At 56.3% G+C, this 24934-nt stretch overlaps 2 protein-coding genes across 4 annotated transcripts in view; both read left to right on the top strand.

Moving 5' to 3' along the window:
* LOC142002768 (alpha-2-macroglobulin-like protein 1) overlaps positions 1–24934 on the top strand; it is a 72133-nt gene that overhangs the window by 18500 nt on the left and 28699 nt on the right. For 2 of the 3 annotated variants that reach the window (XM_074979153.1, XM_074979151.1), the window contains exons 2-7: positions 8159–9023; positions 20788–21005; positions 21766–21955; positions 22891–23053; positions 23559–23611; positions 24157–24177. In XM_074979153.1, coding sequence (XP_074835254.1) covers positions 9018–9023; positions 20788–21005; positions 21766–21955; positions 22891–23053; positions 23559–23611; positions 24157–24177 — 651 coding nt within the window. In that variant the 5' untranslated portion in view covers positions 8159–9017. The remainder of the gene's footprint in view (positions 1–8158; positions 9024–20787; positions 21006–21765; positions 21956–22890; positions 23054–23558; positions 23612–24156; positions 24178–24934) is intronic. The other variant, XM_074979152.1, reaches the window with a different exon arrangement.
* On the top strand, positions 11097–13688 carry LOC142002775 (uncharacterized). The gene is made up of 2 exons (XM_074979161.1): positions 11097–11998; positions 12861–13688. The coding sequence occupies exons 1-2, from the start codon at positions 11512–11514 to the stop codon at positions 13406–13408; spliced, it is 1035 nt and encodes a 344-aa protein (XP_074835262.1). The 5' UTR covers positions 11097–11511; the 3' UTR covers positions 13409–13688.

Below are 24934 nucleotides of genomic sequence, written 5' to 3'. Positions count from 1 at the left end.
CAAGAAGATACCCGTCTCTCGACAGCGGTCCTCTCGGGGACAAGCTGCACATAATCCGATTACCCACCTCCTATCTTGGGTTACTGCTGGGTAGTCACCTGATGTGGAGCACCCACGGGGACACTCGAAGAAGAAAGAAAGGTTACTCACCATAGTAACGGTGGTTCTTCGAGATGTGTCCCCATGGGTGCTCCACTACCCGCCCATCCTCCCCGCTTCGGATCTCTGTTTAGTGTTTTGCAGGAGCATCCGAGGCGGTTGGTCAAGGAACTGGCGGGGACCAGATCGCGCACGTGGCCAGGAGCGCGCGGGGGAGTGGCGCGCACCGGCGCATGCGCGGTCCGGCAGAAACTGCTTGGAAGATCCGATCTGCGGCGCCGGGCGAGCCCGACACCTAATGTGGGGCACCCACGGGGACACACCTCGAAGAACCACCGTTACTATGGTGAGTAACCTTTCTTTCTACATCTGAGGAACCTTTTCTCTTTTGGTCTTCCTGCCTCTAGGGATCAGTTAAAGAAAGACAGGTTACTTTTGTGCTAGGGAGCAGTTTGAACTCACACTGATGTTATTGTTAACACCACACCTAACCAGCTGAGCTAGCTGGCCATCACAAGAGACCCTTTCAGAAAGGGAGATGGGGCAGCTGCAGGGACATTGTGGCCTCTGGAATGAGATGGGTGCTCAGGAAAAGTGCTCCCAAGGAGGGGAATGAGCTCAAATGGCAGGTGGGGAAGAAGGAGATGTGTTTCTCTGGGCACCAAGAATAATCAAAATTGTGCTTCTGCCTGGCTTTGGCCCAGGGACCTTTGTGTGTTTGGTAAATGTGATAAGCCCTACGCTACAGAAGTTCGCAAAGAGGCAATTCCCCCTCTGCTCAGTTCCAGCCGGAAGGCATCACTTGCCATGACACTCAAGGCTAGGGGACCTTAGAGGAATTGGAGGGAGCCCATCAAAGGCTCAGTTCCTTGAGCAGAGGACTGCAGGCAGCACTCAGGCTGGTGGTTTGACTTCCCAGAGGAGGGGGGGAAATCTCATCCTCTCCCAACTTCCATTACGCAGTTACAGAAAAGACTCCTTCCCCATAAAGGTCATTTATTCAGAGGCTCTTCTAAGGGTTGCTTTGTCTTTGTAACTCTTGAGCTGTGTCTACACGTGCACGCTACTTCGAAGTAGGGGCACTAACTTCGAAATAGCGCCCGTCACGGCTACACGCGTCGGGCGCTATTTCGAAGTTAACTTCGATGTTAGGCGGCGAGACGTCGAAGTCGCTAACCCCATGAGGGGATTGGAATAGCGCCCTACTTCGACGTTCAACGTCGAAGTAGGGACCGTGTAGACGATCCGCATCCCGCAACGTTGAAATTGCTGGGTCCTCCATGGCGGCCATCAGCTGGGGGGTTGAGAGATGCTCTCTCTCCAGCCCCTGCGGGGCTCTATGGTCACCGTGGGCAGCAGCCCTTAGCCCAGGGCTTCTGGCTGCTGCTGCAGCAGCTGGGGATCCATGCTGCAGGCACAGGGTCTGCAACCAGTTGTCGGCTCTGTGTATCTTGTGTTGTTTAGTGCAACTGTGTGTGGGAGGGGCCCTTTAAGGGAGCGGCTGGCTGTTGAGTCCGCCCTGTGACCCTGTCTGCAGCTGTGCCTGGCATCCCTATTTCGATGTGTGCTACCTTGACGTGTAGACGTTCCCTCGCTGCGCCTATTTCGATGTTGGGCTGAGCAACGTCGAAGTTGAACATCGACGTTGCCGGCCCTGGAGGACGTGTAGACGTTATTCATCGAAATAGACTATTTCGATGTCGCAACATCAAAATAAGCTATTTCGATGTTGGCTGCACGTGTAGACGTAGCCTTGGAGTTTACACATGATGGCCAGCCTCAGTCCCCTTCCCAAAAGCTTGGCCAGCAGCAGGTCACACCAGGATCCTGGGGCAAAGTGGCAATGAGATGGTTGGACCCTCTTGCCGCCAGGGTGTTGCAGCCCATCTTTTTCCCTGTTATCAGCATCACAGTCCCCTGTGGCCAGCAGTTCAGCCCAGGAAAGTAAGGCAGAAATGGTGCAAAGAAGCGAGTCAAGCTGAGGGAAGCAGGCAATAGTCATCTTGCCTCACAGGGTCGCTTGCCATAGCTTATGTCTTGCTGGCTATGGTTGAAAAAAAATCCCTGATAGAGAAGTAATGGCCCCAGGGTTGCCTAAAGATCTGCTGATGTAGTTCAGTTGGGTGAGCATTAGCCTGAAGATGTTAAAGTATCTGGTTCAATTCTGGGATTCAGAAGACTTCTTAATTAAAGAGGCTGTGGCACAATGTAAAAGTTGTTGAGACACCTTTCTCTGATCCCGGTAAATGATCCTGAGAAGAAAGTAGTCAGCCATTTCTGTGGCATAAAGGGGCCAGCAAGCCACTCCTTGCTCTTCCTCAGCAAGGGGAGGGAAAAGAAGGACACCCCTCCCGCTTTGCACCAGACATGAAGCAGCCAGCTAAGGAGAACTTGATGAGCACTTCCCTGCACTGCCAGCTGAGCTATTGAAAGACAGTGGTTAGCCCCTCTGGCCACTGCTGTATCCAGGTTAGCCCATCCACATTTCAGGGCAAGTGCCACGCAGGTGGATGGTAGATCAGGGGAGGGGCAGAAGAACCCATCTGTGGTGCACTTTTTAATTACAAAAGTTCCCCCATTGAAACCAACAATAAACAAGGCATCTCGTTTCTATCCTGGCAGGCATTCCTGCTTCTGTGGCTAGTCTGTGATCCTGCCCCTCTGAGTTCCTGAAAGGAGACAGAACGTGCAGTACCTATCAATGAGACAGGGAACACTTTTGTAATTAATGAAACACAAACATCAGCCAACAGCCTTGGCCAGGTAGCCTGTCAGATCTTCGCCGACTGCTATGGGCAGAGAGGCCAAAGAGGAACAGGAAACAGGCTGAGTGGCTGGCAGGCAGCAATCTAGAGTCCCGATGGGAGGAGACTCCAGTATGCACAATGGAGTGGATGGCTAGCCTGTTTGGAGGAGGCTTTTGCCACCTCCTTCCCCCCATCACTTGTCTACTTCCTTCACCTCGGGACTGAGCATGACTTGGGCCCTGGACACAGTCTGGCCAGCTCTTCCCCAATGGTAGGAGATGATGCTGATGGAAGGATTCTCATCACCTGAGAAAGGCAGGCTCTCTCCAGCCCATGTGGCAGAGGAAGACTTCGTAATCACTACCTCAACCTGAGGTAGAGGCTTCCTAGTGGTCCTGAGCCAGGTGAGGTAGGGGCTTCCCTGGACCCAGCCTCCCAAAGCTCAGAGCCACCCATCCCAAGCCCACACTGCACTGCACAGCTCACACAGGCAGGAGCACTCTCCCAAGGGCACCAGCCCTTCCCAGCAGCTCCATTGGTTTCTCACTCCCCATTTCCTTCCCAGGTCTTCTGACCTCAAGGGCTCCTTCTCAAGGAACCAGATAAGTCTCACAAACAAGAGTCATGTTCCCCAGCCGAACGTGCACATCCAATTCTAGCAGAGGCTATTGGGGCGCTCTGGAAATCCTGTTAAGGTCAATTCGCAGTGCCACATTTAAAGGAGAGGGAGCCCAAGAGTGGAGACAAGAGAGGCAGTTGCAGACTGACAACACTGGGCTATTGGGACACAGAAAAACCAGCAGTGGGGAGCTAAGCAGGGACCTCAGTCCAGACTCACTTGCAAGGTGAGCAGGTACAGCCTGAGCCAGCGCTCCGCATTAGGTGGCAGTTTCAGGCATCAGCCAGGCAAAGTGATGGCTCCAGGGTCTTACACAAAACAGTGTCAGAAGTGTGTGTGCTGGAAGGGGAAAATGTCTATTTGGAAAGGGGTCCTAAGCACTGAATCCCAGCCACATGCCTTGGCACAAAGCCCAACGGGCCCTGCGTGAGATGTGGCGTGAGGATAAAATTACCTCCACAGCAACCACCACACTTCAGAAGAGAAAACCACTCGCATGTAATGCAAGAAACCCAGCAGCACACCCAGCTCAGGGTCGTGTAGTCACACCCCTGCTGAGGACGGTAGCATTGCTTCTGCACAGGAACAATACTCTTGCCATTTGCCATTGATCAAGAGGAGAGTAGCTCAGTGGTGGAGCATCTGCCTACAGATTAAGAAGTCCCAGATTAGGGTTGCCAGACATCCCAAAATGTGTGGGACAGTCGCACGGTGCCCTGACAAGTCCCACATCCTGCATTTACACAAAAATGCCCCCACTCCCTACTGGGGTACCCATGGCTGGGGCTGGGGCTGGGGCTGGGGCTCAGTGCCTCTGTCAGCTACCAGCTGTGGGGTCCCAGTGGCTGAGGCTGCTTATCAGGGCTTGGTGCCGAGCTGGCTGTCAGCTATGGGGCCCCTCTTCTCCCCGATTTTTGGAAAACTTATGTAGGGATCCTGTGCCTTTGGCTGCCTGTCCCATATAAGTTTTTCAAAAATCTGGCAACCCTATTCGAGGTGCTCCAGTTTAGGTGGTTTTCTTAATGGAAATCTATTTTCATCTTCCTCTCCAGTACGTTGGGGGATTGCACTGGATGCTTGAATTGAATTTAAACACTTAACACTTTCCCTCTGCAAATGTACTGGCACCAAGCAAACCCATCCCTCAGCTGCAAACAGTTCCTGACCTCTGCGGCTCAAATTTCTGGTCCTAGCCGTAACACAAGGTTGCAACATGATGCACATGTGCAAAGTCCTGTTCAACATGGGCTGCTTTGGGCAGGAGAACCAGACCCATAGCTGGGAGGCTCAGGAGTCTGCCATGCAAAGTCCCCTTGGTGCAGGCAGCACCTCGGCTCCATCACACTCTGCCAGGAGCAGCAGGGCCTGGGCACAGGAGCAAACCTGTGGTTCTGAGCAGGGGTCAGAGCTGCTGGGAGCCCCAGAAAGGCCCAGAGCCCAGGGCCAGGCGGAGCCCTACCAGAGGGGGCTGGGGGGGGCCTGCAGAAGGGACCGATGCAGCAGAGGAAAGCACCCAAAAGGACACAATTACTGAGCCCCAAGCATTGTCCCAGAGCTTCCAAAGCAAGACATGAGTGAGCTAGGCTAACACCAGCCCCACAACCAGGGGTCAGTAACTAGCCCCAAGAATGAAGGGACATGATGCCTGTTGAGTAACTCCTGCCCTCAAAGGTTCATGTATGAGTTAACCTTGGGGCTCCCAGAGATGCCAGGCCCTTGGGGCCGCAGCTCCTGAAGAGCACAGTGTAGTAAGCATAACAATAAGCATGAAATCCTAAAAATCTGCCCCAGACTCCCTAGTTAAAACACCAGCTGATTCTGAGAACTGAATTCAAGAAGACTTTGACCATTTTCATTCATTTTCTAAATACCACAATGACCGAGGCAGATGGGCCAGGACTGATGGTCACATCCAACTTTTGCACTGAAGTTGCCAAGGCCATACAGTTGTTCACCAGTTGAAAAGGAGTCCGTAACTTTCTGAAGATTATAATAAAAGTGGTCCTTGTCTTTGGTGCATGACACCAATGTGAATGCATAAGCAATGATGAAGTTGACATATCCTGACTTGGTGCAGATCTCAAGGAAATAACGCATTCCAATTTAGCGGTGGGCGTCCTTATAGATTTCAGCTGAGTGTTCTGAACAACAAATCCAACGCTGTCGAGGTGGTGGTCCCCTGAACTCAAGCCCTTCCAGAAGAAAGTGTAGTTGGTTTCTTTCACTCCCTCACCATCTGTCAGCCTGATTTCCTGGAAAGCAGCAATGTTGACATTCCATTTGTGTTGCTGGTTTGCATACTGAGTAAGCAAATTTAAAAAAAAAAAGAAAAAAAGTTAGAAAAGGTTCAGAAAAGGGCAACTAAAATGATTAAGGGTTTGGAACGGGTCCCAAAAGAGGACAGGCTAGAGAGACTGGGAGTTTTCAGTCTAGAAAAGAGGAGACTGAGGGGCGATATGATAGAGGTATATAAAATCATGAATGGTGTGGAGAAAGTGAATACAGAAAACTTGTTTCCTTGTTCCCATAATATAAGAACTAGTGGACACCAAATGAAATTAATGGGTAGCAGGTTCAAAACTAATAAAAGGAAGTTTTTCTTCACACAGCGCACAGTCAACCTGTGGAACTCCTTATCAGAGGATGCTGTGAAGGCCAGGACTCTAACAGAGTTTAAAAAAGAGCTCGATAAATATTTGGAGGTTAGGTCCATAGATGGCTATTAGCAAGGGGTAATGGTATGGTGACTAGCCTTTGGTCAAAGGCAGGAGATGGATGGCAGGACACGAATCGCCTGATCATTGTCTTCGGTTCACCTCCTCTGGGGCACCTGGCATTGGCTACTGTCGGCAGATAGGATACTGGGCTAGATGGACCTTTGGTCTGACTCAGTATGGCCGTTCTTATGTTGAGTACATGTTTGTAAGGTCATCAGATTCAAGTCCTGGACACGTGATCTGCACATTCCAGCTACCGAGCTGGAGGCAAGTTGATTTATTTTATTTTATGGAGAGTACGTCATCTATTTTTGATTTTTGGTCTATCCCTATGCACCCAATGAGGAAGGCAGGTGTGACAGGTCAGCACCTTATTGACCAGGGGCTGCCTGGCTTGAGGCGGGCAGTAGCTAACCAGTGGAGCATGATTCCTCCCACTGACTAAAGTAACCTGTGGTGTCTTCCTCTTTGCCAGTTGAGGAGGGCTTATAACCTGTAACTGCCACTTCCTATGTTTCCATGCTATCTGGTAAGTCCACATCATTGATCTCTCTTGGTGATGTCTCCTCTCTTCAGGGACAAAAGCCCTTCTTCTTCCCCTAGTCCCTTTGGGGAATGGGCCTCTAGTCCAGATGGGCTTAACTCATGAGACATGAAGAACAAAGCAAGTACCTGCCAGGGCTCATCATACAGTTTTTCATATGCGGAGGGAAAACTTCATTCTTCTGCCATAGGCCTGGGCGTACCACCTGACCTGGTAGGTCACTGTGCTCAGTTTCCATTTGTTGGAGTCCCCACCATCACAAAATGGGTGTTGGCCTTCTGGGTGTTTCCTCAGTCTACTGTTATGGCTGAGGTTGAGCCCCACCTCCCACTATGAACCTCAGCCCTCAACATTTCTAATACAGCTGCAGAGCTAAAACCTATAACTTTTCATACAGCCTTGATACAGACATATAAGCAGTGCACACAGATTCAGGACATCATCCGCTTTCCTTAGACCCCTCATGTAACCCTTCTGCCAGAAGGAGTCATCAGCAAACAGGCTCAGGTTCAATATCTATGGGTTACTTATCACCCATCTCACACAGAACCAGCTTGAGCCCCCACCTGGTAGCCTGGGAAATTCACACACTCCTGGGCTCCTTGGAGAGGCAATGCTTCCCCACTCACAAGCACAGAGTCTGAGCGTAGAAAACAAACTTTTAACGAAAGAAGCAGAAAAGTCACATGGCATAAGCTTGGCAGCGTAAGAACATAAGAACGTCCATACTGGGTCAGCCCAAAGATGCATCCAACCCAGCAGTCTGTGTGTTGACAGTGGCCAGTGCCAGGTGCCCCAGAGCGGGGTAGACAGAAGACAATGATCCAGGGCTTTGTCTCCTGCTATCCATCTCCAGCCTCCGACAATCAGTGGCCAGGGACACCATTCCTAGCCTTGGCTAATAGCCTTTTATGGACCTAGCATCCATGACTTTATCTAGCTCGTTCTTAAATTCTGTTATAGTCCTAGCCATCACAGTCTCCTCTGGCAAGGAGTTCCACAGGTTAACTGAGTGCTGAGCAAAGAAGAACTTTATTTTATTAGTTTTAAACCTGCTACCCATTAATTTCATTTGGTGTCCTCTAGTTCTTGTATTATGGGCACAAGTAAATAACTTCTTCTTATTCACCCTCTCCACACCTGCCACAATTTTATATACCTCTATCATGTCCCCCCTTCTAAGCTGAAAAGTCCCAATCTTTTTAGCCTCTCCTCATATGGACCTGTTCCAAGCCCCTAATCATTTTAGTTGCCCTTTTCTGAACCTTTTCCAGTGCCAGGATATCTTTTTTTAGGTGAGGAGACCACATCTGCACACAGTATTCAAGATGTGGGTGTACCATAGATTTGTATAGAGGCAGTAAGATGCTCCCTGTCTTATTTTCTATCCCTTTTTTAATAATACCTAACATCCTATTTGCTTTTTTGACAGCCTCTGCACACTGCATGAATGTTTTCAAGGAACTATCCACAATAACTCCAGGATCTCTTTCCTGAATACTTAAAGCTAAATTAGTCCCCATCATATCGTAAGTACAGTTGGGGTTATGTTTCCCAATGTGCATTACCTCACACTTACCCACATTACACTTCATCCGCCACTGTGTCGCCCAGTCACTCAGTTTGCTGAGATCTTTTTGAAGTTCCTCACAGTCTGCCTTTGTCTTGACTATCCCACACTCAGAGTTCGTAACCGATCGTCAAGTAACTGTCCCAGCTCAAATGGATTGAACAGTGTCCTTTGCCTCTCAAGCTAACCACTCCAATACTGTAACCAGCCAATCCACACACCCAAAAGTTCTTCGTACCCCCTCTTTCAAGTGCCCCACTTACAATTCAGTCCAGTCCATGCAGGCTCTGATACATCACCCGGATGCCTTCCCTCACTGAGCCTGAGATGTCCTTCACTCCTGACCTGTGGCCCCATGATGCCCTCAGTCACATCTTTCAACCCCTACCAGCCCAGCCCTGTGGTACCCCTCATTCTTCACCTGTGGCCCGCTACGAGCTCACCACTGTGGTAACCCTTAATCCTGACCTGCAGCCCCTTCCAGCCCGGTCCTATGGTGCCCCTCCCTGTGTCCATGCAAGCGAGATGGTGTCTCTTCAGCTCTACTACTGAAGCTCAAGCAGCACAACTTTGACTTGAAATAAAACCAACGTGTCAGCCTGGTGGGGAAGGAGCAGAGAGGTCACCTTCCTTCAGGGCAAAGGACACACAGATACTTGGCCTGAGGGCATCACTGAGCTGGGTCCCCAGTGCCAGGCCCAGCTACACAGCTCCACACTCCATGCAGGTGAGTGACTGTCAGTGCAGAGGGGCCATAGGGCAGCTGGTCCCTTTAAGGGGAGTCTGGGCCCAGGCTGCTTGTGGGAGCTCATGGAACAGCCAAGAGCCCCTGCGAGGCAGTTGATGTCTGCCAAGCCCCTAGCCCTGCTCAAAGGCTTTACACAGAGAAGGCTGATAAAGTCAGCCCCACCCTTGGGTCAAAATGATTTACACTGGGCTGGTGCTAAACCAAAGGGTTTGTGTGCAGTATCACGAGTTGGATTTAAGGGCTGAAGGAGACAGACTGGCCCGGGTGAGATTTTCTTCCTCTTGTTACACTTCATCGAACACTCAACCCTGAAAAGCTCCAGCAGGGGACAGCACAGCCCATCTCCCGCTCAGCGAGTGACAGGCGATAGCTGCCCTGGCACCTGCTGCCTCTCTCTGCCCGCTGGGGACGTGCCGGGGGAAGGAGGGAGTGGGGAGCACAGAATGAAAGTGAGTCAGGGGGACTCAGGCTGAGGGAGCAAAGGACAGGCAGGACTCCAGGCTCTGCTGGGGAGGGTCCTGGCCCTGGGCAGGTGGAGGGAGAGGAGGCTACGCTGCCGGGTTCTGATCTGCACACAGCAGAGGGGACAGGAAGTGAAAGGGGCATTTTATCTCCTCCCATTCTCAATGTCCTCTGGGCTGCAACTCCAGCTTCCCTCAGGCACGATTGCTGCTTCTGCACACGCCACCTCCTGCCTGCGGGGGCATGGTAATGAGGCAATTGGAAGAAGGCTAATTGAGGAGCTAATGTGCATATTCAGCACATCATTAGCATAATGGCAGCCACATGAATTTCCAAGTGAAGATTTTGAATGGCAGATTGGCATTGAAATAAGCGCCCCACTTTGACATTCTCTTGCTCCACAGAACTAGATCGGAGTAGGGGAATGTCGAAGTGGGGCGCTTATTATGAAGCTGCCCCCATCTTCACTGCCAATCTGCAATTCAAAATCTTCACTTGGAAATCCACATGGCTGTCATGATGCTAATGAGGTGCTGAATATGCACATTAACTCCTCATTAGCCTGCTTCAAATTGCCTCATTACTATGCCCCTGCGGGCAGGAGGTGGCATGTGCAGAACGAGCAAAGGTCTGTGCTGTGGAACGGGAAGGTTTCAGGCTGACAGTCCAACAGAGCACTTACAAGCAGTATACTGAGGCAGGCACCAGGGCACAGCTGCCTAAGGCCCCTGTCTAGTCAACAGGAGATCCTGCTTCAACTCCCAGGGGTGCCTTGGTTTTGGTCTTTGCTCCCTGCTGCTCCTGTTTGCTGTTTATGTTTAGGAAGAGAGGAGACGTCCCCTGGCAATCCCAGTGAGTGCAGGCTGAGGGGCAGGCTATGGGAGGGGAGCACTGGAAAGAATCCAGTCACAGCCTGGAGCTGGGGAAGGCAGCTGTAACTGGCATTTCAGAGGTGGGCTCTCTGACAGTTTCTGCTGCAATATGAAAGCCAGTGTCACACGCCCTGTTGGTTCTCTGGGGATGTCAGGGTGGAAAGGTGGCACCAGCCTTCAGACTCATTTGGATCTGACCTGGGTGCACATCTCATTGCTGCATTCCTGGCCCTGTTCCGCTTGTGTGACAAGACCCCAGGCCAGGAAAAGGGAAAGCCCCTATCAGACACCTGCTGGGTCCACAGGGGATTCAGGCTGCAGCACCCTGTGGTGCCTGGTGATGGTGTCTCCTCTCCCCACAGCTCGAGGGGTCTCCTGAGGAAATGGAGCAGGCAACCTTTGCCTGGGTGCACACGGGCTTGCCAAGGGTGCAGGGCATTTGGGTGACCAGTCTTGAACCTAAACACCTGAAAACTGTGGAGACAAGGAAAAATCCTTGTGACTCAACTCCCAACTGCGGCTGTTGAACCCACACCAGTGAGTGCTAAACACTCAAGCTGCGTCTACACGTGCACGCTACTTCGAAGTAGCGGCACTAACTTCGAAATAGCGCCCGTCACGTCTACACGCGTCGGGCGCTATTTCGAAGTTAACTTTGACGTTAGGCGGCGAGACGTCAAAGTCGCTAACCTCATGAGGAGATAGGAATAGCGCCCTACTTCGACGTTCAACGTCGAAGTAGGGACAGTGTAGACGATCCGCGTCCCGCAACGTCGAAATTGCCGGGTCCTCCATGGCGGCCATCAGCTGGGGGGTTGAGAGACGCTCTCTCCAGCCCCGCAGCTCACTGGTGGCCGCGTGGAGCGGCCCCTTAAAGGTCCCCTCCCCCGCCCTGACTGCAGGAGGCTGAGGCAACGTGCAGGCTCCTGCCTGCACACGCGGTGGCGAGCCTGCACAGACCTCAGCCCCTGACAGCAGCCATGGCTGCCCAGCAGCCCCCCCAGCGCCCCCAGGGGACCCCCCCCAAGGGCAGCCAGAGCAGCCAGCCCAGCCAGAGGACCAAGCAGTCTGGGACGGAGGCCGAGCTGCGGGACCTGCTGGGGCTCTGGAGCGAGGAGTAGGTGCTCCAGGTAATGGGGAGCAAGAGGCGGAACGCGGATGCGTTCGCTCGGCTGGCCGACGGCCTGGCTGCCCGGGGTCACCCTGCCCGCACTCCGGACCATGTCCGGAGTAAGGTCAAGGAGCTGCGGCAGAGTTACGCCCGGGCCCGGGATGCGGCCAGCCGATCTGGGGCCGCCCCCGTCACTTGCCCCTTTTACAGGGAGCTCAGGGACATCCTGGACTCCCGGCACACATCCTCCCCTCCGGCCACCCTTGACACCTCGGCTGACGAGCCCGAGCAGGCCCTGCAGCCGGGCTCCGCCCCGGAGGTAAGCCCTGCACCCCGGGGGCCCCCCCTGGAGGCCATCCCCGGGACATCGCGGCAGGAGGAGGAGGAGGAGGAGGAGGGGGGCTCCTCCTCCACCGATTCCAGCCTGCAGATCTTCCTCCTGCCATCCCGGAGCAGCAGCAGGGCCTCCGACCCCCGGGGATCTCCGGACCGTGGGAGCGGACCCACAGGTAGGTACCCCTCTCTGGTGGACACCCCGGGGCTTGAGGGGCGGGGGGAACAGAGATGTGTCCAGGGCCCCCCACACGCTCACATGGCCATGGCCCCAAGGACACCAGGGCTATGGCCCTCACAGCACTGCAGCCATCAGCCCCTGCCCCCCGCCACCCTGCATGACAGTGCCATGCCCCATCCCCGGGCCAGGGGGGGAGCGGAACCTCGAGGGGCCCCCGGGCGGAGGGGGTGGGACACCCCGCAGCAGCAGCATGCGATGGAGTGGGGGGAGTGCCAAAGGGAGACTCAGGCTACATATGAGCCACCCGAGCCGAGGAGCTCCCAGGGCCAAAGGAGGATCCTGGCGCTACAGCTGGCAGGTGACACCTCTGCCCTGAACAAACAGGAGGGACGAGCCGAGCTGGCTTGGAATTGGGGGGCGAGGGCGGGGGCCACAAGTAGAGGCTAGGGGAAGGGAGAGCTGGTAGGCAGCCAGCCAGAGGAGAGGGAAAGCTGCATCCCAGAGGGGCCCACCTTGGGGTCTTCTCCCCACGACGGGTTGGAAGGGCTGTCTCTTCCGACAGCTGGTGCTGTCACTCCTGCCAGAAACTGGCCATCTGTGGCCTAAGAAACCTCTCCTGCTCTCAGACCCTGCGGGGTGAAGTGAGAGTCGCTCCCACCAGGGGACGGGGTGCAGGGCAGGGGGACTCCTGAACCCCATCCATCACAGCAGCATCTCCCGGGGACGGGGATGGGGAACCTGCAGCACAGGGCGGGGGGGACAAAGGCCACGGCTCGGGGCCCACACTAACGCCTGTCTCCATTCTTCTTTCCCCCCTCCTCTCCTGTGTCCTGCACCTGCACCTGCACCATCCGAAGGACTGGAAGAGAGCGCCAGCGAGGCATTGGTCGTCCCAGAGACCCCTCCGGGACCCTCGCTCCAGGGCAGCCCCTCGGCCGAGGAACCACCGGCCCCGCGGAGGGCCCGACGGCGGACCCTGCGCCTGCTACCGGCGGCGGCCACAGACCCCCAGCTGCTGGCCATCCTCCGCCGGCAGCTGGAGGTCTCGGAGCAGCACCTCCGGCTGCAGGAGCAGGCGCTGGCCTGGCACAGAGAGGCATGGGGGGCCTTGCTGGATACCGTCAACCGGCTGGTTGATTACCTGGCCCCCCATGCCGTGCCGGCCGCGCCACCGCCCGCCACGCCCGCTCCTGCAGCCCCACCACCGGCTGCTCCAGCCATCGCCGGACCGTCCGCCGTCGCCCCACCACCTCCCCGCGAGGGCCACCGCGCCGAGGGACCCCTGGAGCCACCCGAGACTCGCCGGCGCCGATACCTTCCGGTGGAGCCCGCTCCCACCCAGCCGCGCACCAGACTGCAGGCCCGCCGCAGCTCCCGGCCGGGCACGCCCACTGCTGGGCTCTAGGGGCGAGGGGCCCGGGACGTGGCCCCCCCCCTTCTTGGACTGACTTTGGGGACTGGGTGGGGGGTGTGGGTGTTTGCCCCGTCCCCCCCTGTACATAGTTCTCCCCGTTCTCCTCCCTGCTTTTTGTTTTTCTTTTGATGGCGCACAGAGCTTTCATTTTTTTATTGTTGTACATAGTTTTATTTGTGCCCATCTTGGTTTTGTTGAATGTTTGTCCATCCTTTTTGGTTTCTGTTTCACATACATATATTTTTTTATTTAAAAAAAAAAAAAAATTCGTGAAGACAACAAAAAAAACATTAATGTTCACCCACAAGTTCATGCTGTCATTTCTCCTGGACAAGTGGTGGGGGGCGGTGGGGTGCTCCATGGTGGTGTGGGCGTTGGGGCAGGAGTGTGGGGGAGGAAGGGGCGGGCAGTAGGGGGCCTGGGCAGAGTTCACCCCGCGGCCTGGTTGTCAAAGTGGGCCCGCAGGGCCTCCCGGACCCGGGTCCCCTCTGGGTCCACCTGCCGACTGGGGGCAGCAGGTGGCTGGAGGTGTGCCCTGCCGGCCTCGGCGGCCCAGCCCTGAAGAAAGCTCTCCCCCTTGCTCTCCACGAGGTTGTGCAGGGCGCAGCAGGCACCCACAATGTGGGGGATGTTGTTGGGGCTGGCATCCAGGCGAGTGAGGAGACATCGCCATCGTCCCTTGAGGCGGCCAAATGAGCGCTCCACCACCTGGTGCGAACGGTTCAGGCGCTCATTGAAGCGCTCCTGGCTGGCGGAGAGGTGGCCCGTGTAGGGGCGCATGAGCCACGGCCGGAGGGGGTAGGCCGCATCCTCGATGATGCAGAAGGGCGTGGTGGTGTCCCCCAGAGGGATCTCCCGCTGGGGGATGTAGGTCCCCGCCTCCAGCCGGCGGCACAGGCCCGAGTTCCGGAACACCCGGGCGTCGTGGGTGCTGCCAGGCCAGCCCACGTAAATGTCCTGGAACCGTCCCCGGCTGTCCACCAAGGCCTGCAGGACGACTGAATGGTAGCCCTTCTGATTGACGTATCGGCCTCCACTGTGGTCCGGGGCGCGGATGGGGATGTGAGTCCCATCCAGAGCCCCGAAGCAGTTGGGGAAGCCCAGGGTGGCAAAGGCGGCGACAGTGGCATGTGGGTCCCCCAGCCTCACGAGCCTCTGCAGGAGCATGGAGTTGATGGCACGCACGACCTGCAGAGAAAGCACATGGGACAGCCCCCATGAGGGGTGAGCAGGGTGTGCGTGGCCCTGCCCTGCCCTGGCCCCCCTGCCCTGCTCTGCCTTGGCCCCCCTGGCCTGCCCTGCTCTGCCCTGGCCCCCCTGCCCTGCTCTGCCCTGGCCCCCCTGGCCTGCCCTGTCCTGGCTCCCCTACCCTGCCCTGCTCTGCCCTGGCCCCCCTGGCCTGCTCTGCCCTGGCTCCCCTACCCTGCCCTGCTCTGCCCTGGCCCCCCTGCCCTGGCTCCCCTGCCCTGCCCTGCCCTGCCCTGGCTCCCCTACCCTGGCCTGCCCTGCTCTGGCCCCCCTGCCCTGCCCTGGCCTCCCCCTGTAGGTTCTCTTACCTCCATGAAGACAGCCCCGACGGTGGCCTTTCCGACGCCAAACTGCTGCCCCACGGATCGGTAGCTGTCCGGAGTGGCCAGCTTCCAGACAGCGATGCCGACCCGTTTCTCCACAGGGAGGGCACGCCGCATGGCAGTGTCCCGGTGCCTGAGTGCGGGGGTGAGCCACTGGCACAGCTCCAGGAATGTCTGTCGGGTCATCCTGAAGTGGCGGACCCAGTGGTCGTCGTCCCACTCCTCAAGCACCAGCCGCTCCCACCAGTCGGTGCTGGTGGGGTAGCTCCACAGCTGCCGGCGTGTGAGGCGGGGGGTGGAGCGGGGTGCTGCAGGGGTAGGGGCTGAGCCCTGCTGCCTTGGGGGCATGTCCTCCCCTGGGGCAAGAAGGTGCTGAGCTGCCCCCAACATAACAAGAGCCAGGGCAAGCCCTGTTCCTGCCAGGAGGGCTGGGTGGACCTCTAGCTGCTGCTGCTGCTGCTGGGGGTCCATGACTGCGGCGCTCGGGGTCTGTGTGCCTATATGGCTTGTCAGACCGCGTGCTGTGCAGGCTGAGTGTATGTGGGAGGGGCCCTTTAAGGGAGCGGCTAGCTGTTGCCCCGGAAGCGCTAGTCCGCCCGTTGACCCTGTCTGCAGCTGTGCCTGGCATCCCTATTTCGATGTGTGCTACTTTGACGTGTAGACGTTCCCTCGCTGCGCCTATTTCGATGTCGGGCCGCGCAACGTCGAAGTTGAACATCGACGTTGCCGGCCCTGGAGGACGTGTAGACGTTATTCATCGAAATAGCCTATTTCGATGTCGCAACATCGAAATAAGCTACTTCGATGTAGGGTGCACGTGTAGACGTAGCCTCAATGACCCTGTCTGGTGATGGAAGCGTCACTGAAAAGCCTTGTCCTACCATCAGGGGCACCGAGGTCCTGAGAAGCAATGGCTGCTACTTACAAAGGGCTGGGTCATGCTTGGACGGGTGACTTGTCCATGTTACAACCTCCCTCTTGAAATCTAGTTTCACACAAGGAAAACAATGGAATTCCCTCCACAAGAGCTAGGGTGGAGAGAAGGCCCTGTGGGTGGCACACTTTGGTCTTCTGTCCAACTCATCTCTTGTGGAACATCTCTGCGATGAACTGAGCCCAAAAGGCCTTCTAAGCCTCATGAAGAGAGGATGAAGTCAGAGAGTCATTTTAGGAAGCCAGCAGTTTAGTCTGTCTGAGCTATAAGCCTGCACCAAAACCATTGCAATTGGGGTCTGTAATGGGATGGCTTTAACAGTTTTACTCTCAACCTTTTCTACCTTTCTTTTTCCTAAAGAAACCTTTAGATGTTACATTGTATAGGCTTGGCGTAGTATCCTCTTTTGGGTAAAATATGCGGTATAAATTTCCCCAGGAGTGCAGCTAGTCCTTTGGGATGGGAAGAATCTGTTTGAATGTGGTTTTCAGCGTGGTTTTCAGAACCTCTCAAATCTCTAAGGGGCGGTTGGGGAGTCGGCCCCAGGAGGACTGGAGTGTCGATGGGGTGGTTTGACTTTTTCCTTGCTGGTGTGGCAAAGAGAAGTGCTCTTTGTGACAGGTTTGCTGAGCCTTCCAGGGGATACCCCCAGCTTTGGGCTCTGGGTGGCACCATCTCTCATTAACTTGCCCTGGTTAGACCCTCTCAGCAGCGCCCCCAGAAACCTCCTGGTTTGCAACAGGCCCAGAAGTTTGTGTAGGAGGAAGGAAGGCGTAGAGGCAGCATAGCTTGTGCGTTTCTCCCTGTGAGCTTGTGCAGAGGAGGGGAGGGAGTGTCTGTGGCTGTGAATGTGTTAAGAAACCAGGTGTTGTGTGGTGCCCTTCCCAGCCACAGGTGGGCCCAGTGATGCCAAGAGGGCAGGCTTGACATGGCAAAAGGGGGCCACTTGCAGGACCTTTCACAGGACAAAACAGCACAGCCTTTACAGCAACATCCCTGGGTGGGCTCCAATCACCATCCTTTCAGTTCACAACTGAATGCACTGACCCCTGCACCACAGAGGCACTGCCAAGCCACTGCCTAGCAGAATGCTCACCTTCCAGTCAGCACTGGCACAGGATAGTCACCAGACTGCATGCTGGGTACCACTGCCACAGCTGAGCCGAGTGGTGCAACAGGAGTATGCTGGGCCCCTAACCCTGCAGTCAATGGATTGAAGCCATTGGTGCGATATGCTTTTGATTCTGGCTGAAACCCACAGGGAGCCAAGATGCTCGCTGCAGTGCTGTGCAACTTGGGCTAGCGAACCGCAGTCATGAGGGGCTCCCCTTCAGCTTCATGGGCTTTTAACACACTTGATCTTCTGGCATATGGTACATTTGCTAAATCCACTGGCCTCCTGAGGACTTCTGGGGTGTGCCCATGGAACCAGAGCAACCGCTTGAGTGGATGCAGGGGGAGCACATGGCTCTCACTGTCAGCATTTACGTGTCCTTGCTTTACGTGTGTGTCACTTTCGTAAGAACAGGAGACAAAAAGCCAGTAGGTTTACAGGATCCAGTGGAATCTGGCCATCCCTTGCAGGGGAATAGGAAAGAGAAGGTCTGATGGGATGCGCGTGGAACCCCATGGGGCGGCATGTGACCCACAGGACACAGATTACAAGCACTGGCCTAGGCCGTGAAGCAGTGTGGCTGCAGCCTGCTCAGAAGTCAAATGCAAGGATGAGAGATGAGGTCCTCCTGTCTCCTCAACAATCCTCAGCAATCATCCGTGCTCCCTCATCCCTTTGTCCCACTCAGAAGGGTGAGCGGCTGCAGGGGGAGTGCACGAAGGAGGCTCTCAGGACTCTAAGCCGTTCTGTGCAGCTGTGAGCTGGTGGAAGAGCCGAGGCTCCTGCCTCTGTCTGCCACTGGCCCATGTAGCTTGGCGCTCGCTCAGCCTGGAGGGGCAAAGCTGCAGAGATGGCTCAGTCATGGGCAGCAGAGTGGCACTTTCGTGATGAAACATGAGATAGGTCCAGAGAGATGGTAAGCCAAGAAGGGAGGAGGATGGAGGCACACTTGTAACCCTCCCCACACCATGGCTCATGCATGGATTCTCCCCTGGAGCTCGTGCAGAAGCGGGAGGGGAGCAACACAGGCCACATGCAGATTTCTCACTGGGGCTTGAGCCAAAGACCATGCCATCTTTCTCAGTGGCACTTGCCTCTTTCCTCCAGTTCCTGTGCTACTTCCACGTTGGCAAGTAGTGCAAAGCAGGCCAGTGGGAAGAGATGGCCTCCAAGGGCAGAGGAGGCCAAGGCACCGAGTTCTAAGGAAGAGCTGGCTGGCCCCTTGCCTCTAGTGTGCCCACAATGGGCATTCTGTGAGGCCGGGAGGGACAGGCAATGCTAGCCCACCAGCTGGTGGTAGAAACAGAAGCACCCGCCAGAACAGAAAGGAGATGTGCGAGAATGAGATGCTGCGTTTCTGTCCTCTTTCAACCGAAGGTGGTTTTGCAAACACGAGAACCCAGCGGGACACAGAATCTCACTTGCCTGCTTTTGCCTCTCCCCTGAAACACCATCTGCTTGGGAGGCACTTGTCTGACACACACAGACAGGCCAACCTGGACGGTGAGGCAGCTGACAGTCACCCCTTGATAGTTCAGCTAGCAGAGCAGAGGGCCGTGTTCAGCAATTTATCTATAGGTGGCTGGTTTAACTATAGTTTGAAGGAGAGCTTGTTTTCTCCACCCCATTGCAGAACAAGAAAAGGAAGGATAGAGTATACAAGGCCCCTGCAGGGGAAAGCAACTGAATTTTCCAGAAACAAGAAGTCCCGTGGCATGTTATAGACTGACAGCTATTTTGGAGCATAAGCTTTCATGGGCAAAGACCCGCTTCATCAGATGCATGAGTGGCGGGGGGGGAGGGGCGGGGTTTCAGAGCAGGATTTAAAGAGGTGGGGGTCTCAATAAAGGGGCAGGCCAGAGCTGACAAGGTCTATTCATTCAGGATGGAAATGGCCCATTATCAGTAGTATACAAGTCAGATCAGTGGGGTGGGGGGAGAGTGGCCCATTGTCAGATTTTAATGTGGAGGTGTGAACATCCAGAGCAGAGAAGCTGCTTTTGTTTAATCCTTGGTTAATGGAGTCAATTTTGCAAATGAATTGCAGCTCAGAGATTTCTCTCTCCATTTGAATTTTGAAATTTTTTGTTGTAGGACTGCTACATTTAAATCTGTTACTAAGCGTCCAGGGAGATTGAAATGCTCTTCCACAGATTACTGTTCCTGATGTCTGATTTATGTCCATTTATTTTTTTATGCAGAGACTGCCCAGTTTGGCCAATGTAAATTGCAGTGGGGCATTGCTGGCACATGATGGCATATATTATATTAGTAGATGTGCAGGTAAAGGAGCCCCTGATAGTCTGTTTGATGTGGTTAGGTCCTGGGATGATATCGCTGGTGTAGATATGTGAGCAGAGTTGGCACCAAGGTTTGTTGAGATTTCCAATTCAAAAACTTCATCGTCATCACATTCAACCACCATCACTCTTTTTAATCAAAAGAAAAATTGCATGACGGTTTGTGAAGTTGCCCCAATATTGTGTGCAATGACTTGAAGCATTTCAGAGTCCATGGTTGTGCTAGCGCTGGGACAGAGAAAATGGTGCAATCTCCTGTTCATTTTTGTGTAGTCACTTGGTGCTCTGAAATCTGGGACAGTGCTTTGCATTCTGGGATAGTGACATAAAACACCCATAAACACCCGCAAGCAACTGGGGCTAAGGCACTGTGGGATAGATACCCACAATGCATTGCTCATGCAGTCGAACTTGGATAAGGCAATGGGGATGTGATAACTTGACATGGAGAAATGGGAGAAATGGAGAGTGAAACTGACAGAAGGTTTGTGGGCGCTTAAATTCAAATTCATAAGAAGATTAAAAAATCTAATTTATTAATAGTGGAATTTAGCTTGTAGTGTAGACAAAACCTGATACACTCCATAAGTGGCTCATGCAGAGCTGCTGACCCCATCGCTCCTTAGTGCGATTGGGAGATTTGCCCCAGACACTAGCTAACCCCCTATCTTGTGCTGTGCTGTTCCGGACACTGGTCCACGACCTTTCAAGATAATTTCCTTCCAAGTTCCCAGTGACTCAGAAACAACCCAGTCTTTGCAGAAGAGGTGCAAATGTCAATGCTCTGTGGTTGATATCATAGCCCGAGTGATGTGGGGGACTTCCTGGCAACAGGAAAACTTTTCACCTTCTCTAGCACAGCCACCCTGCCAAATTTCAGTTCCAGGCCCCAAAGCAAGGAGGCGCTAGAGCTCCTCAAAGAACGGCCCAGGAACATGGATTGTCCTGGAAAAAACTGCCTGGGCCAATGCCAACCTTGTTCTCAGAAACGGGCCAATTCGTTTCAGCGGAAAGTTTACAGACAAATTCAACCTGAGGCAGAGACTGAGCATGGAAACTTCATCTCCGGCTATCCCAGTCTGGGAAAGTTATAAACAATGGTGACCAGTGTTTTCAGGAGACATGTTCAGGCACCCCAATGTTCTTCTCATTTGCATAGCAGTCACTGGGTCACTGCCACAGCAAACATCAATGAAATCATTTCTCGGCAAGCTCCTTCCCTGCTCCTTTCAGGGCTTTCCTGGCATCCTGGCTGTTCCACCCCCAGCCCTGTAACCAATGCAAGGGGCTCCCTGGCCTGCCTGAGCCATTGCCAGACAGAATCACCTGACTGATGTTGCAACAACCCACCACAGCCTCGAATCCACTAACTGGGGGCTGTGGGTAAATATTGTCCTATCTCCATCCACCAGCCCCAGCCAGAGACCTAGCATGACCCTTGTTTATCTCAGATCAAAGGTGAAGCTCCACTCCAGAGTCTCTATCAGGGCAGAGCAGCCTGGTCCCCAGCACAGAGCAGGGGAAGGAAGAAGAAGGACTCGGAGGAGTGTGACGTGTTTGTGTCCCCTTGTGCCTGCCTGTCTGCCTGTGCCCCACAAATGGGGGCCCCAGTAACCCCGGCCTGCCTGCTGCTCCTCCTGCACCTCACACCTGGGACGTCTGCAGAGCCGTAAGCCCTGTCCATGTCTCTGTGTGTCTGGGGAGCAGGGAAAGTGAGGGGGGTTGGAAGCAGCCCAGGACACTGGTCTGTGGCTATGGGTCTGTCCAGCCCAGCACAGGGAGCCTGGGGGGCGGGGGCTGAACCTCGAGGCCCTACTGAAATCTACTGTATAGTTTAGAGTTTGTCTGTCTGTCTCTCTGTCTGTCCGTTCATCTGTTTGTTGAAGAACACCCCCTAAATGGTAAGAGCTGGCACCACCAACTCCTGTGTGCAGCTTCCTCTGATCGTAACCTAAAGCCAGGTCAGGGTCTCGCTGTGCCAGGACAATGGGATGTGCCCAGAATAGGACTGTGTCTCATAAACCCCGGCTGGGGGGAGGGGAGTATCTAGTCCTGTTGCTGGTGCAAAGGGCTTGGGTGCTCAGAACAGCCCGGACGATATATCCTCCCCGTCGCCGCCACGCACCAGGGTCTCTGCTCACCCCCAGCACCACTGGCTGCCCCCGTCTGGGCCGAGCGAGCAGCCAAGAGGCCAGAAGCAGATGGGGCCTGAGCTCTGCTCTGTGCCCCGGGGCTCCTCCAGGTCTGTGGTATCGGGCTGGAGCAAAGAGCCGGGAGAGGGGGCCTGGCCCTACTCCTGCCCAGTGGCTAGAGTGACGGATCACCCTCCAGCACCATCCACCCAGCTCTGTCCCCAGCGGATTCACCCCTCCCGGGCTCTCCCCTCCCCTGCTCCTCCCCAACTGCCCACAGTGCTGTCCCCTCTCCAGGCACTATGTGGTGGTGAGCCCAGCCCAGCTCTACCACCCGCACACGGGGACGGTGTCAGTTCATCTCATCGACCTCAACGAGACCGTCTGGGTGAGCGTCCGGCTGGAGAGGCGGGATGTGCCCAGCAATATCACCCTGCTGGAGAGAGAGGTGCACGAGCCCCGTCTGCATGAGAACGTGAGCTTCCAGGTGAGCAGCCACCAGCACGGCCTGGGCCCTGGCCATGGGCACGAGCCCATCAGCGCTGGGTCTGCAGACCCCAACCAGCCCCAGGCACATCAGGGCTCAGGGCCCAGCCATGGGCACAGAGCAGGTCATTCAATCACGGTGACCAGGTGCCCTGTTTTTAAAGGGACAGTCCTGCATTTAAGCCCTGCGGGCGTCCTGACTTTTTCTTAAAAACTGGCAAACGGTCCTGCATTTTCAGCCTCTCCCACTTTGGTACGGACGGGTCCTGCTGCTGGCCAGATCCCAGCGTGCCAGGCACTGTCCCTCCAGTGAGGCGTGGGGGCCGGGGGCCAATGCCGGCGGTGGGTGTGCAAAGCTGGTAGTGTGCAAAGGGCCCCCCAGGCCCCTGCCATCAGCACAGCCCCTGGTGGGTGCCAGCCCTCGGCCAGCTGGGTCCCTCCCATCCCCAGCCTGCCCTGACCCCACACTAGGAGCAGCAGCGGCTGGTGTGTGAGAACAGGTGCCCGACAGACACCGGTTACTTGTCCCTTGCACGCTTCTGCTTGTTGCGTGTCACTGCTGTGCCCCTTCACGCCCCAGCCCCCCTGCTCCCCTGTAGTGCTCCCTTCCGAGCCACCCTGTGTGCCCCCCGGTGTTCCTGGGGAAGATGTAGGTGCAGACCCCAGGAGAGGGGGGCTTGTGCCAGGCCCAGTCTGGCGAGGAGGGTGGAGAGCACCAGCCAGGGAGGCTCAGGTCACTCAGTCACTGCCCCCCCGCCTGTGAGCCGAGAGGTGCAGGGCAGTGTGTGTGTCCCGCTCCCCGTGTGCCCCGCAGCTGTCACGCTGAGGAGGTGAGGAGAAGGAACCCAGCTCCGCGGGGCTGAGGGCTGACAGGGGCTTCTTCATCTGGATGTTAATGTGGATGTTTGAGCCGTTTTACTGGGGTTTCCCCTGTAGGTTCCAGCCCCGGCCGGGGGGCAGCAGGAAACCGCAGAGCTGCACCTCTCAGTCCGGGGAGCTGCCCTGCACTTCTCTCAGCGGACGGCAGTGCGGCTGCGGGCGCTGGAGCCTGGCACCTTTGTGCAGACGGACAAGGCCGCCTACGAGCCGGGACAGACAGGTGAGGGGCAGGAGCGGCTGGAGGGAGTTTGTGGGGCCCCAGGCCCATGGGGGCACTCCCCAGCTCGGGGGATGGGATGGGGCTCAGGGGGATACGGGACTCTCACTTCTAGGCCCCTGAGCGCACCCGGCCCCGGGGGCGAGAGGCCCAAAGCCTGAGACCTCTTTGGGGGCCTGTATGGAACCCAGTGGGGGTCTCAGCCTGGCCTGGGTTATGGCATAGACACTGCAGGGCCCCAATCGGCCTCCTCCAGCAGCCTCAGCAGGGAGGCCGGGGCTGGCTGGGCCCTGCAGCCGAGCTCCCTCCAGCCGCCCCGGGCAGGGCTGCAGCACATTGGGGAGGCAGCGTGGGGAAGCTTGTGCTGCGCTGCCCGGGCTGGGCCCATTCGGCAGGTTCCCAGGGGCCGGCAGTGCCTGGGGCGACCGGCCGACACCTTCCCCAGCTGGGAATTGCTCAGGCCACCGACGCCGGGGCTGAGCCCTGAGCTGCCTCTGCTCCTTTGCAGTGAAGTTTCGAATCGTCAGTTTGGACAAAGACTTTGTTCCCAGCACCAGGCAGGTGAGCGCGGGGGTCGGGGTGGGGCTGAGGGTCGGGAGGGGGCTGGGGGGAGAGGGTGACAGGCCCCTAGCTCACTGAACACACGAGGTGTGTCTGTCTGCGCCAGGCAGGGCCATTCTTGGGCAGTGGCCTCGGCCGCTTGCGTCCCTTTCCCACACGAGGGGTTGATTGCACCTTCCATTGCACCTGAAGGAGGGCGCTGGGCACCCACGGCCTGTAACGAAGTCAGTGATTGGCCCCTTGGCAGAGACACCAGCGTCTGGCCCTGCTCCGCCGCACACGGACCAGCCCCCCGCGGTGCTGTGTCTGCCCCGGCAGGGAGGGGAGGCCCCTGCCAGGTGCGGGAACTCCAGGGCCACGGCCCCAGCGTGGGCAGGGCTGTGGGCTCCCCTTCCTGTCCGTGCTGTGTGGCTCCCCTGCTGCTGTCCGTACGACCCCCGTGGCCCCAGAGACCCCCCAGCCCTGGGGAGGTCACAGCACAGCCCTGGCAGTGGGGGTGTTTCCTGTCCCTCTAACCAGCCCTCTCGTGTCTGTTTGCTTTGCAGCTGCCCCTGGTGACCCTGCAGGTCAGTCTGTCCCTCCCCAGCCGCCTCCCCTTCCTGTTGGGCGCATTGCAGGGCAGCCGGGGCTGTTCAGTCGTGGGGATCCCAGAGGAGTCTGGGCTTTAACCACACAGCTCAGCCATCCAGCCCTCGAGCCCTCGGCCCTGCAGTGGGGTGCACAGGGGCCTGGAGCACAGGGCGTGTCTGGGCTGGGCCACATGGGGGCAGGGAGGGACATTTGTTCCATTGGGTTACGTCCTCTCCCCTGCGTTTGCAAAGTCGGGGGCTGTGTGACCGGAGACAGGCAGGTGTGGGGCTGGCTGGGACCCTGCCGGAGCTGCTCACCCCGAATGTTCCCAGCCCCCCACTCTGAGTCAGGCCCCGACTTGATCAGGCCAGTGGGGGGCTCAGTGGGGGACTCCCTTGGGAGGCCGAATGGGGAAGGGGAGGGAGGGGGCGTCTGGGGGCTGCAAGGGCAGAGGGAGGGTGGAGGTTTGGGGAGGGTCTTTGGGGGAGGAGAACAGGGAACATTACCGCAGAGGCCTAGAACTGAGATGGAGACGTCCCTATGGGCATGTTCCCTGGGCTGTGTCCAGGCTGGAGATGGGGTGTCCCTCGGGAGCCTATTCCCTGCCTTCCAAGTGGCTGGCACACTCAGGTCCGGGCTGTGGGGTACTGGCAGAGAGCACCGTGCTAGGAGGTTGCCCAGTGTCTGCCCAGTGGCGCCTGCTCCAGGCTCAGAAGGGTTTGAGCCCCGGCCATGGATCCAGCCCCAGCCAGC

This window comes from Carettochelys insculpta, chromosome 28 (assembly GCF_033958435.1).
Source record: "Carettochelys insculpta isolate YL-2023 chromosome 28, ASM3395843v1, whole genome shotgun sequence".
Classification (NCBI taxonomy): Eukaryota; Metazoa; Chordata; order Testudines; family Carettochelyidae; genus Carettochelys; species Carettochelys insculpta.
This window is presented reverse-complemented; position numbering and strand designations above follow the sequence as displayed.